Source organism: Orcinus orca, chromosome 1 (genome assembly GCF_937001465.1).
Source record: "Orcinus orca chromosome 1, mOrcOrc1.1, whole genome shotgun sequence".
In the NCBI taxonomy this organism is placed as follows: domain Eukaryota; kingdom Metazoa; phylum Chordata; class Mammalia; order Artiodactyla; family Delphinidae; genus Orcinus; species Orcinus orca.
Window position 1 is genome coordinate 104,377,707 of NC_064559.1, and position 12,863 is coordinate 104,390,569.

At 48.7% G+C, this 12,863-nt stretch overlaps 1 protein-coding gene across 18 annotated transcripts; it reads right to left on the bottom strand.

Annotated features, from left to right (window-relative positions):
- Positions 1-12: 12 nt before the first annotated feature.
- On the bottom strand, positions 13-12,382 carry TARS2 (threonyl-tRNA synthetase 2, mitochondrial). 18 transcript variants are annotated; one of them, XR_004479722.2, is made up of 19 exons: positions 11,165-12,380; positions 10,647-10,843; positions 10,209-10,332; positions 9,408-9,532; positions 8,508-8,742; positions 8,325-8,389; positions 7,992-8,070; positions 6,667-6,813; positions 6,378-6,476; positions 5,858-6,075; positions 5,217-5,379; positions 4,862-4,999; positions 4,602-4,679; positions 2,582-2,682; positions 2,269-2,463; positions 2,022-2,094; positions 1,427-1,541; positions 880-1,007; positions 272-386 (listed from the first exon to the last, which is right to left on the bottom strand). XR_004479722.2 is itself a non-coding variant. In XM_033415521.2 (18 exons), the coding sequence occupies exons 1-18, from the start codon at positions 11,237-11,239 to the stop codon at positions 238-240; spliced, it is 2,376 nt and encodes a 791-aa protein (XP_033271412.1). In that variant the 5' UTR covers positions 11,240-11,740; the 3' UTR covers positions 13-237. The 18 variants fall into 18 exon arrangements, 10 of the variants coding, with proteins under 10 accessions (XP_033271412.1, XP_033271413.1, XP_033271414.1 ...); XM_033415521.2 differs by lacking the exon at positions 880-1,007 and having other exon boundaries at positions 13-386; positions 11,165-11,740; XM_033415522.2 differs by lacking the exon at positions 880-1,007 and having other exon boundaries at positions 13-386; positions 11,174-11,730.
- Positions 12,383-12,863: the final 481 nt, after the last annotated feature.

Here is a 12,863-nt window from a genome sequence, read left to right on the forward strand (position 1 = left end):
GATGAAGACACATTCCCAGTAGCTTCAAGTTTATTATTTTTAGTTTCACTCTCCTCACATCCAAACAGCTACAGCTTCCCCCAGACCAAATCTCTTTTCATGAGAGCAGATTCATGCCTCCACACGAGTTCTGAGGGGTCTGGGGGACTTCAGACTCTTGGCAGTTAGGTTGGGCCCCTCCGTGTTAAGGGGGCCTGATAGCTCCTACAGGTCTTTGCCACATCTATACACAAAAGCTCAGAAAATTTCTTCAGCATTTGGGACCCTGGTGTTCTGTAGCTCCAGTAGCCGCTGTACAGCCTCGGCCAAGTCCCATTCCCCAAGTCGACGATTATCTCGAGTCCGAATGTTCACTGTTCTCTTACTCTGCTCTTTCTGGCCAACCACTGCAGAAAGAGGGGAGGTTTGCGAATCTCAGGGCAAATTTATCCAGAGGATATCTCCTTTTGCTATGCAGAAATTTAAGAGACCAAAATCTTTAGGAAGAGCAGAGCTCAGACATGGTTCCGGGAAAGGATATATTTAGCTATCTCTTGCTCTCCAGTTCCCTGGTCATCCTGAGGAGATAAAGAAATATTCCAGACATTCTCTTACATGCCTTATCACTTCCACTCAGGATCCCAGGGGTCAGAGATAGTAGGGTCAGCCAAAGAAAGACAACCAGATCAAGAAGCAGATCCACAGAGAGAGAGAAAAAGAGAGAGAGAGAGCGTGCATGCGTGTGTGTGTGTGTGTGTGTGTGTTTGTGTGTGTGTGTGTGTGTGTGTGTGTGTGTGTTTGTGTGTGTGTGTCTGTGTGTGTGTGTCTGTGTGTGTGTGTGTGTGTGTGTGTGTGTGTGTGCTTTAGAGAAAGGGGAGGGTGGCAGGGTGGATGACACACGTGCAAGTCCAAGGGATCATGGGCAGCTTGCTCCAAGGCTGGCAGGATGAGTGGATGTGTAAAACTAGAGAACCAGGTAATCTGGCTGAGACGTTCCTACTCCTTGTCTTCAAGACAGAGCTCTGAACCTTGGAAAATGAAAAAAAGGAGCAAGGTAGGCCTAGACTATTTTTCTTAAGGCCTTTCTCCTCATCCCTTAGGGCTGACTCTATCTAGGTCTAGAATAAGCAAAGCTAACTAATTAACGCCTTATTAACCCTTCCTGTTCCTTTCTGATGCTCCCTTGGCTAATTACTAACAGACACCAAGAGCTAGGGCGGGGGTCAGAAGAAAACTGTTCTGAGGGTCAGAGGTGCTGGTCAGAGGGTGAAGGAGCCTAGAGTCCAAATGGCTCAGGAGTTCTGAATCCTGGCTCCTGCCCAGCTCAGGTAATGAGCTGCAATTTACCCAAATATGCGGATGACCAAACGTAGTAGACAGCGAAGAACAACATACAGGCCGAGTGGAAGAGTGCAAGGCTCTGAGGGCTGTGCTAACCCGGTCTTACCGAACTGAAAATTGTAGTGGGCAAGCTGAGCCCGGCGGATCCTCCGGCCGAGGGTCAGTCCGGAGTCAGCATCCAGGTCGCCAACCAGTCCTGCAGCTTGCAGGCTCCGCTGTGCCTGGGGTAGAGGATCATTGACAGGAACCTGATTTAACGGAAGGCTGAGGAGCTAGAACAGTCTGATGCCAGTTTTCCCCAAGCTCCCCCATCTGCCCCTCCTTCCTTTGCCTCAAGGCTCTCCAGTTGTCAGGGACAAACCCTCCTCACTCTCTACACTGAGGCCTCTCCCCAGCCCCACAGCCTCCTTGTCGGCCTCCTCCTGGAGCCAGGCCTCCCTGGACGCTGCCTGTTTCTAGACACCACTCTACCCAACCAGCTGCTTGACTCTAGTACTGTCCATATCCTTACTTCTCTCTAGAAAGGAAAAATAAAACAAACATTTCTCCAAGGCCCCTTTTGTGCCAAGTGCTCAGTTGTCAGCAATCAACATTTATTATTTGAGTGCAGTCTTGTGATTCCAAGTGCCGTGCCCCTTTCACTACCCCATGTGGCCTCTGCTACCCACTGCTCGTCCCCATCCTCACCCCCAACTCCTCACCTCCCTGGCATATTCCTCTTGCTCAGTCCCCACAGGTATGACCACCACCTGGAATGGTGACAGCCATAGTGGCCTGATTGAGAGAACAGAGGAAGGCAAATTATTTATCCTGGCTCAGACTCCAAGTGTGGATGCAGGGAGCAGATTCTAGAAGGAAACAGAAGTGGAGTCTGAAGGGAGCCAGGATGTGGAGCACGCACTACCTGGCTTGAGGGCCAGAACAGGAATCGGGAGTCAGAGGTCTCACCATTTTCCCCCGCAGCTTTCCGCCAGCACTCCCAACATCCTTTCCACAGAACCTAGCACTGCTCGATGAATGAGGACTGGACGCTCCAGGGCCCCCGCCTGCCTTGGAGGGAAAGGGGGGGGGAATGGATGGAATGGAAAAGTGTCACACAATGTGTACCCAAGATCACCTTCCAGTTTCCAAGAATCTTCAGCCCTGGCAAGGGAAGGTGTGGAGGATGTGGTTTAGTTTTTAGGGTCAAAGGCAGAAAGGGAAGTTGTTCTCCACCTATTCCACGGGCCAAGGGAAAAGGGGACAGGACAAGGTTCTGTACCCCTTGTACTGGAGGTCAAATCTCAGGGGCAGTTGGAAGTCAAGCTGGATTGTCCCACACTGATGGGGCCGACCCAGGGCATCGCGGAGGTGCACGTCAATCTGGAGGAGACAGAAGGGAGGACATGAAAGAAACCAGAACCAGTATCCTCCATTATGCGTGCCACCTCCTTCTACCTAGCCACGTCCCAGGCTGTGTGGAGAGACGTGTCACCCAGCTGCATCGTGCTGCAGACTCTGGCGGTGGCTCTTTCCACTTAATAGTGGTATATTATTAGGGAACATCAACATTCACATGAACGGCCCACCCTCACCCTGGCCTATCAATTCCCTGAGTTCCTCATCTCAGAGACCTTCATCCGCACCCACACTATGGCTACATCCTTCATGTTGTCATCGCCCAGAATGGCTGCACCTCTGAAACAGTCCATCAGACACCTGCTCTGATTACTATCTCTTGTCCTTCCAGCTCTGACAATTATTCCTATTAATGGCTCTTCAATCTCTCGGCTCCTTAACTCCTCATTTTTCTTCCCATTCACAGGCCTCTCAGCCTCTCCCACCCCTGTTTCTTTCCCCATGCAGCTGTAACCACTCTCCCTGGTTCCCTGGTATCACTGTTCTTCTGTCACATCCACATGACAAAACCCCACCCTGGTGGCACCCTAGCATCCCACCTCCTTGGCCCTGGAACAGAAGTGCCCAGTGCTGCCCAACACGCCACACACCACACAGACGCAAAAACAGCAACTGATGCAAGTCGCTGTTGTGAACCTCAATTGAACCCTTGCTGCTGCCTGCAATCCTCTGGCTGCCCTAATCAGCCCTGCATCCTGTTCTCCTCAAGGATTTTCAAGCTTTCTCCTCTCTTCCCATCTTCAACCCCCGCACTGACAACTCTCCTATTCTCCACTCCTATCTCAGCAAATGATCCTGCCTCCCATCTCATGGAGAATTCTGATAGTTGGTATCATGAGATGGGAAAATGTCTCAACTTCTGTCACCACACCTATAAATATCCTGGCACCTACCCCCAAGCCTTTCCTTCTACCCCCTAAACAACAGCACAGGTGCTTCTTTCTGTGAAGGGCTCTGGATCCCAACCCTCAAGACTCCCCAGAAACTTTCCTCTACTGAAACCCCTTCTACAACTTCGACTTCTCCCTGACCCAAACAGGCTCCCTCTCATCACGGCATTTAAACGTTCTCAAGTCTCTCCCTTCATCAACATCTCTTTGGATCTGCCAGCTACTCTCCTTTGCCTTTATAAGAGCCAATGTTCTTGGAAGTGTTAGGTTCATTCATTCACTTCTGACTCCACATCCAGTCCCCACTTTACTGAAAAATGGACCCTCAAAACCTAACAGCCTTTTCACTAAATCCAGCAGACACTTTACAGTCCTCGTTCCCCGACTTCTTTCACCTCTTCCAATTTGCCATGTGAGTTTTTACTCTTCGCCCCAGCCTCTGCCTACAACGTTCCCTCCCTTTTTTTTTTTTTTTTTTTCTGTACGCGGGCCTCTCACTGTTGTGGCCTCTCCCGTTGCGGAGCACAGGCTCCGGACGTGCAGGCTCAGCGGCCATGGCTCACGGGCCCAGCCGCTCCGCGGCATGTGGGATCTTCCCGGACCGGGGCACGAACCCGTGTCCCCTGCATCGGCAGGCGGACTCTCAACCACTGCGCCACCAGGGAAGCCCCCAACATTCCCTCCTGAAGCACCTTTTTACTTGGCCAACGATTACCTTTCAGATCGGAAAGAGATTCCTATGGGAAGCCTTTCCTGACCCTCCTGAGTAACGTGCCCCCTTAGTACCTACACAGCACTGATCCCACGGTGCTGAAACACCCTATTTACCTCTCAGAGCCCTCACCAGACCTAAGTTCCATGAGAGCAGGAGATGTACTGCTCTTCTTTATGTCTTACACAAATTTAAAAACATTCCTTCGTATCTATTAAACAGTTAATAAAACAAAACAAAAAAAGGAATAAATAAGACTCTAACCACGGTCCCCAGCTTACCTTAGGCCCATAGAAGGCACCATCTCCAGGGTTGAGGTCCCAGGGTTCTCCAAATTCTTCTAGGGCCTGTTGAAGGACCTTTAGAGGAAAGGATACAAGAGAGGAATATGTCATCTTAAACTTTATGAGCAACAGATCCCTCTAGTCCCCAACAGTGACCCTCTCAGCATACGCCTCTACCAGGGACCCTGATTCCCATCTCCCCTCTCCTTCCATCAGAGACTGGTTTATCTGCCTCTGCTTCCCTACCACCTGCTCACCTGCTCAGCCTGGTCCCAAAGGCACGGCTCTCCCAGGAAGCCAGATGGCCGGGTAGACAGTGCCAAGCGGAAGGAGAACCCAAGGACAGTGTAGACAGAGCGGAGGAAATCAAGACAGCCTCGGATCTCTGCTTCCAGCTGGGGGAATAAGAGCAGATGAGCTGTGTGCTAGCTAGAGCTCTGGGGTGGTGGTAGTTTGGGGAAAAGAGGGCAAAAACATAAAGGAAAGGTTGCGATAGAATGTAGCTAAATTATCATATATAAACAGGGCAACTGAGAGTCAGGAATGTTGGCAGTTCACAAGGAGAATGAAAGGCGGCTTAGAAATGCTCTTGTGGAGCTGGGGAAGGGCCACCTGATCGGGTGCACAGAAGATGTGAGCGTCATCTTGCTGGAAGCGCCGTAGCCGGGTCAGTCCCCCCAGACTGCCAGAGGCCTCGGCCCGGTGCAAGGCCCCGAAGTCGGCCAGTCGCAGGGGCAGCTCTCGCCAGGATCTGGGCCGGTGGGCGAACATCAGGCTGAGGTTGGGGTGGGGAGGAGTCAGGGCCACAGGGAAAACTAGCCCCTGAAGACTTCTCCTCCGCCCAGGCTGCTTGCTTCTCTTCTCTGCACCATCAGCTAACGCGCTCTCCAGCCTCGGCATGCCTGAGTCCTGTCAATCCCACTCATCACAATCTGGGCCCTGCCTGGTTCAAAAGTGAATCTCAGTAACAACAATAACAGACATCACTTACTGTGCCCCTGTTCTGTGATAGGCACTGAACTGAAAGAAGAACCTTAGATACCAACTCCAAACCCCTGATATTACACATGAGGAGACTGAGGCTTAGGGAGGTGCAATGATTTTTCCAAATTCACATACGGAGCTAGAGGGCAGATTCAAGACTCACATCAAGTGTTCCAATACGATTCCAAGTTTTCTACAACTTAGTACTTAGTAACCAGGTGCCTAGCCCTAGCCCTGGGAGGACCCAGGTCTCCTGGATCCCAGCTCACCAGTGCGCAGGGCAGTTCATGGGCTTGAGGGCAAGCGTGCCTGTGGGATGGCTGGTAGAGTGGTCACTCTGGGAGCCGGCATGGCTGTCAGAGCCTGGGGGCTGCAGGGCAAACATGTCTTCCCGGTAATGCTCCCAGTGCCCTGACAGTTCCCAGAGTTTCGTAGAAAACAGCGTGGGGGTTTTCACTTCTGAGAAACCACGGCGGGTGTACTCGGCCTAGAGAGGAGGGTACAGACATGGAAGGCCAGAGTGACTAGGGGGAGAGGAAGCAGGATGGCAGCTGTGTGATTCTTCTCGGCTCTCAGGTCATGCTGAACACAGCTACAACCTAGTAAGCACCATCCTCCCTCACTATGCTCCTCACTGTAGACCACACATTTCTAGGCCCTTGATAAAAATCACTAGCACTTTACAATATTTATGTTTAAACTTCTAATCCCCCTCTTTTAACACATGGCTTCTTCTAGGCCCTCGGTCCCTCCCCAGTCTTCCTTCCCCTGAACATGGGTCCTCCTTACCCTGATAAAAGCCACGAGTACATTATACACCCTTGTCCCTCGAGGCAGGAAGAAGCAGCTCCCGGGGCTCAGTTCATGGAAGAAGAAGAGCTCCTGTTCCTGGAGTTGGGAACGGCAACGGTCACTTCAACGGGGAAGTGGGGGCTTGGGAACCCAGAAGAGATAACTGACCAAGCTGCTCAGTCTGCGGGATTCCGAATCTGCTCTCAACTTCACAGTCAGGTTCCTTCATCTCTCTCCAACCCTCATCATTACCCCCACCCTGCCCCCATTTTCCCAGTCTCTGTACCTTCCCAATGCGCCGGTGGTCCCGTAACTCTGCTTCCTCCCTCCACTCTTCCCAGGCCCTCAGCTCCTCTGCAGTGGGGAAGGAAATCCCTGACACTCTCTGCAGTGTCTCTGGGGTGCCGGAAAACCTCCATAAGGATGATGAGTTCTGTGGGAGGACAAAGGGAGTCAAAGGGAAGATGAGGACAACCCCTCTTTCAATCCTCATATGATACTCTGAGCATAAGCATCACAGGTAAGACAACGATCTCATCTCATCTCTGTCTCTACTCTTCCCACCATCACCACCAGGAGGATGGCCCCTGCCACCCTCCAGACACCCCCTGTCATGTATATCACCCCGGAGGTGCCTGAGCCTTGATTTCTACATATGTCCTGCTGAATTCTAACCTTACCCTGCCACCTCTTTTTGTCCCCATTCTCACTACCACTGCCCTACCAGCACCCGTGTACTTTGTTCCTTTCCCTTCTAATCAATGACTGCTCAGGGAAGTAACCCTAAGTTCTGGTCAAATATTAGTCTATCCATCCCCTTATCAATCTCCCATACCGCTGCTAGAAAACTCAGTCTCCCACACTAGGTCCTGTTCCTGGATCCATGAAATTCAAATGCCTCTGCTTGTTCTTTCCTTGAACAATTGTATGGTACTAATAAGAAACAGCCTGCATTTTATAGCACTTTTAACTTTTCCTTAAACACTTTCTCTTGCGTTAGTTGGTTTTGTCTCTATGATGTGGATTTACTGGTAGGACAGGAATCAACAGCTTCATTTTATAGATGGGGAAAATGGGTAAAGAGATTTACCCAAGGCCGTATACTTCATCAGTGGCAGAGACAGGACTAAGAACAGATGCCTAAGTTTTCAGTCCAGGGAGTTTTGCTCTGCACATCTGCCTCTCCCCTCTCTCTCTGCTCCTATTCCGACTAATAGCTCACCTTGCCCAGGAGCAATATTTTCAGAAAGGGCAGGCCTTTGACTTAAGAGTATTCTCTCTGTGGCTGTCAAATGGTGTTCCACACTGGCTCTCTCCACAGGCGCCTTCCCTACATGACCGTGTCCAGCCTGTTCATGCCCTCCCTCGCCATCTCCCTTAGTGCTAATGTCTGACTATGGACTCGGAATTGGCTTCTGGGCCCTGGCAGGGTGTCCAGTATCTGTCATCAGATGGAGATTTCTAAAAGGCAGGGACAAAGTTTCTATTTCTGGATTGCCCCCCTTAGCTATCAGAGCAGAAAAGGGGTTGACAGAGAGGATCACCTTCCCATTCCCCAGCTCACTCCAGGGAAAACAGTAATCTCAACCTAACCCAGCCCTCACAACTGACCGATAGCAGCTTCAGGCCTCCAATCTGTCCAGTATGCCGAAGGTGGGGGCCTCTGCACAGATCAACCAACATACCACACCTGGGAGAAAGAAGGGGACAGTTAGTGACTTCCAGATTCTTGAGCTTCTAGGATTCTCCCTCTAGGGTGTTTAGCTGACAGAAAGAGACATAAAGAACTATTCCACAGAGAAAACAATGGGAGATAAAAATCAATTCCCATTTCTTTTTTGGGAGCAACAGATTACCTTCTATCTTCTTTCCCTTATCCCATTTCTGGCCTTCTTTAGTGCATCCCCACCTCTCCCTGTTTTCCTCAATCTTGACAGCTCTCACCCATATACTGTTGCCGTTGGACCTGTCACTTTCTCCTCGATCAGGTTAAGCTTAAAGGGGTTATCCTGGAAGAAGGGAAGAGTGAAGACAAGTCTTTATTCCCACGAATAAGTCCTGAGCGAGAGCCATTCCTTCCCTCACGTCTCTAGATTATCCTCCTAAACTTGTGTGTCTCCACTCCACCTTGAAGAGCTGCCGAAGCTGATCCTGGGAAGCCTCTAGTCTCCGGAAGGGCTGAGCAGCAGCTGCAAGTTCCTGACAAATCCGTTCCAAAACAGGCAGCTCTGAGCCCTTGATTGTCCTGGAAAGATGAGGGTTGGTTGGCTTCCATCCTCTAAGGAGCATCACCTGGGTGTTGGTCATGGGATGAAATCCTGCCTTCCAAAAACATCTAAAATTATTGGCAAAGACAAACAGACTAGGGGAAAACAAATAGGAAATCAGGTACAAAGTTTACAGCTGGAGCAAAAGCTCTTTGTACGAAATTAAATGTTGTGTGCAGGTAATCTGGATAAAGAAAACTAGAGCAACAGTAATGAGGGATGAAGTAAAAGTTGAAGAATTCATAAAAGCTAGAGAAGGTAAGTTTCAAGCTGATTTAGAAAAGGAAAGACATGGACTAGTGGAGAAAGTGGTACCTATGTCACAGTTGAGGCATGGAGGGACCCGCCCCTAGCTTTCTTTCTCCTCCAAACTGAACATGCCTGAGGCCCCAGAAAAAGGCCTCAGAAAACACCCCAGGAAAGAGGTACAAACTTTCAGTTATAAGATGAATAAGGTCTGAAAAACTAACGTATAGCATGGTGACTATAGTCGATAAATTCTGTATTGCATAAGTGAAATTTGCTAAGAGCCCACCTTAAGCATTCTCACACACACACAAAGAAGCATGTGATAATTAACTCGATTGTGGGAATCCTTTCACAATGTATACATGCATCAAATCACCATGTGTACACTTTATATTACAATTTTATTTATCAACTATAGCTCAAAAAAACAGAAAAATAAAGTAAAATATGGTGAAATCTTTGAAAAAGAAACCACCCCAGAATCATTCTCCTCCTTCCTTGCACTACTCACCGTTCCTTTCCAAGGAAGAAATCATGGTAAAAGCCACATCCTGTGCTTGGACCTTGACAGAGAACAGCACCTAGAAGTTGTTCAGCTGCTGCCCCCAGGACATGGGTACTAGAGTGCCAGAATACCTGGGTTCACAAGAAAGGAGTTCATGAGTTCATAACCTTCTCCTTTAGCCCCTAGCTCTCGGATCCTCTCCTCAGAGGAGCTGGCATGAAACTAGTATGAATAACTATCACAAAATGGGGAACCTGACTTTGGGGTGACCACTAAATAGTAAAAAGTAAAATGAAAACAAAAACAACTGAATAGAAAAGAAAGAAGGCCACTAGAAGCAACGCACAGAAGAGAGTAAGACTCACTCCTCAGTGCTTCCGGTTCTAGAGCACAGTAGGAGGCTAGTCAGTTTTCATGCCATCCAAGCTGATATGAAAAAGTGGAGAGGAGGCCAGGTGATGTGCTCGGTTGTGCAAGCCACATTAAAATTAAATACATGCTACAGATGACTTATAATGCATGTCTCAAGAGTTGAGGGCTAACGTGGCATATCATCCTCTATTTTCAACTTTATATCTCTCCCTTTCACTAGCACAATGATCACTGCTTAACAGACCCAGGCTAAGTAAAAACTTTCACCCTAAGTTTCCAGCTTAGCCAGGAATAATCAAGACAAGCAATCTGCGGTAGGCCTCCCTCCCAACTGCAAATGGAGAAACTGAGGCAAAAGAAATAAATGCTAGAAGTGCCCACTTAAACATCTCTTCGTTTAGTAGCCACTGTATCCCTGATAAGGAAGAAACTTACTGCTTTCCCCTCTGCAGAATCGAATGTCAGAAATCTGAGGTCAGAATCTGTCTCTAAGGGCCGCTCCAGATCATAAGGTTCTCCATTCACTTGAGCAACCACTGCAGTATCTGCCAGTTTAGAACTTCAGCAGTGGGGGATGGGGAAAAAGAGAAAAACAAGGTTACCATCCAAAGGGGTAGAGAGGGACTAATCTCTTAGCAACTCCAAACTTGAAAGGGGAAATGTGTTACCAGAGCAACAGAACCTATCGTTGTTTTCCCCCATGCATAATAGAGGAAGGGCAGAGACTATGAAACTAATGCAGATTAAAAGGGATCAGCAGGAAAAGCTGTCTTGATGGGAATGGAATAAACATACAGAGCTCTTTCCCTGCTCAAATCGAGAAAGTACAGAGATAGAAGGATTATCCTGGTACGTACAGAATGGGCCTGATACCTGATCTGCTGGGCTAGTTGGTAAGGGGTTGTGTTCCATGCCACAGCATCCACTTTCTGGCCTCCAGGAAGTGATATCTTGATAGTCCGGTGTTCCTTCTGTGCCAGGCTTGCTAACCTCTTTACCTGAGCAGTCCATAGCTGCTCAAAAAGGCCAAGCCGCTCTACCAACCAGTGTGGAGGGGTCGGCACAGCTGCCTGGAGGGAAAGATGTTAGGAGGTAACACATGTCCCACCATTCCTTCCTGGGATTGGGGACAGTGGGAAATTAGAACATTTATGTGGCCGTGGTCCTAATCTCTAGTATTTAAAAGGACTGGGTGATAACGGGTCCTAGGCTGGGAGCCCTAGGCCCCGCCGCAGGCTGCTGACCCTAGGAAAAAGATGGCGCATCTAAGGGCTACAGTAGCCGGGTCTGGAGACGCAGGGCGGGAGTAGAGGGGGGTCAGGCTGGGTTGAGAGCCTACACTTTGGGGTTCCGCTGGGCTGGGTCCAATGTGGTTCGGAATCTTTGGGTACCTCACGCACCATGTGCAGCCCGCAGGCTTGTAACCCTGGGATCCGAAGCCGCCGCCACCTCTGACACAGCCCCATTTTCCTTCAGACCCGTCCTACATCTTCAAATAAATGATCGCCGCTTCTCCATCGCCAGATTCCTCATTGGCTTCCGGCCCAGCAATGTCCATGCCTATTGGTTGTTACAGCCGCCACTCCAGTCTGGGACCACCTCCAGGAACTCCGAAGAGGTACACCCCACACAGCGAGAGCAGCGTTGCGGCTGGTTCCGGCTGACCGGAAGACCTAAACTGTTACACATATGGGCAATTCAGAGACCTGCAGTTTCAGACCAAAGTAGCAATAAGATATCCTGCGGCTTTGAGGGCAGGGGCAGGAAAATTCTCCAGAGTGCGAGCGGGAGAAAACAGATTAGAAAGGGTAGTTATTTTCTTTTAACCATTTTCTTTTACGTAGTCTCCACTGGCAGGTAGGTAACAGGTAAAAGCATAGACTTTGGGACAAGACAGACCTAGTGTAAATCCTGGATCGCTATGTAATTTGGGGTAAATTAATTTCTAATAAGCTTCAATTTTCTTATCTATAAAATGGGAATAATAATAGTTATCATTCTGAATTGTTGAGGTTAATTTTATGTAAATCGCCTAATACACTGCATGGTACACAGTAATGGGCAACAATAGCTACAAGCTATGAGAACAAATGAATATAACCACTTTGGGGCTAGAGCGAAAAATCTGCAGAGGGCACTCCTTGGAGTCCCTTCATACTCATCGTGCTTAAATAGGGACCTTAGAAACCTCTTAATCTTAAAGATGAGGAATTTAAGGTCAGAGAAGGTAAGTGGTTTAAGGCCAAACAGTAAGCACTGACGCTGGATTCTGAATCCACATCTTGTATTCTTCTACCACACCAGACTTTCTCTGGTAATAGAGTTTACTCCAATGCAACTCCCTCTTCACTTCAGAAAGAAGTGCCTGACCCTAGAATCTTAGCTCTCTGCTTCCTACACAAGACCTTTGCCACTCATTCCCATCCTAGCTCTCAACTTCCTTTATCCCTTCTCTTCCCTCTCCCTGCTATATCCAGAACACAGTACTAGGTATATTTGATTTGTTTTACACAATAAAAATTGAAACACAACCAGATATGTAGTAAAGTATGAGGGGAAATGGATTTGGGGACAGCTGTGAGTTTCTCAGTAATTCCCATTAGTCCCCTCACCTGGGGGTGGGGCTGGTTGGAGTTGGTTCTCAAGTTTCCAATGGTGATGTTATCAAGGATTGTGGAGGAAAAGCTGTCAGAGAAAGATGTTTAATCTAAGTTTCCAGAGGTTCTGAGAGAGGCAGCAGTTGATCTGAGTCACAGGCACCACCCTGGATCTTGGCTCCATCTTCTGGTATGTCACACACCCTGAAATACAAAAAGAAATAAACAAGACTGTGGAAGAGGAAGATTACTCTGTGTGTGTGTGTGTGTGTGTGTGTGTGTGTGTGTGTGTGTGTGTGTGTGTGTGTTTGGGAAAAGGTAGGGAGAATTTTTAAATGGCATTCAGAAAGTGTGACAAACTTTACCCATGGCTCTGCACCAAAAGGGACAGGGGAGTGTTACATTGCAAGCAACAAATTGGTAGCTGCTCAATAAATAATTATTGACTTAAGAATACACCAATCACTGTACTGACTCAAAAGTCCAAAGTATT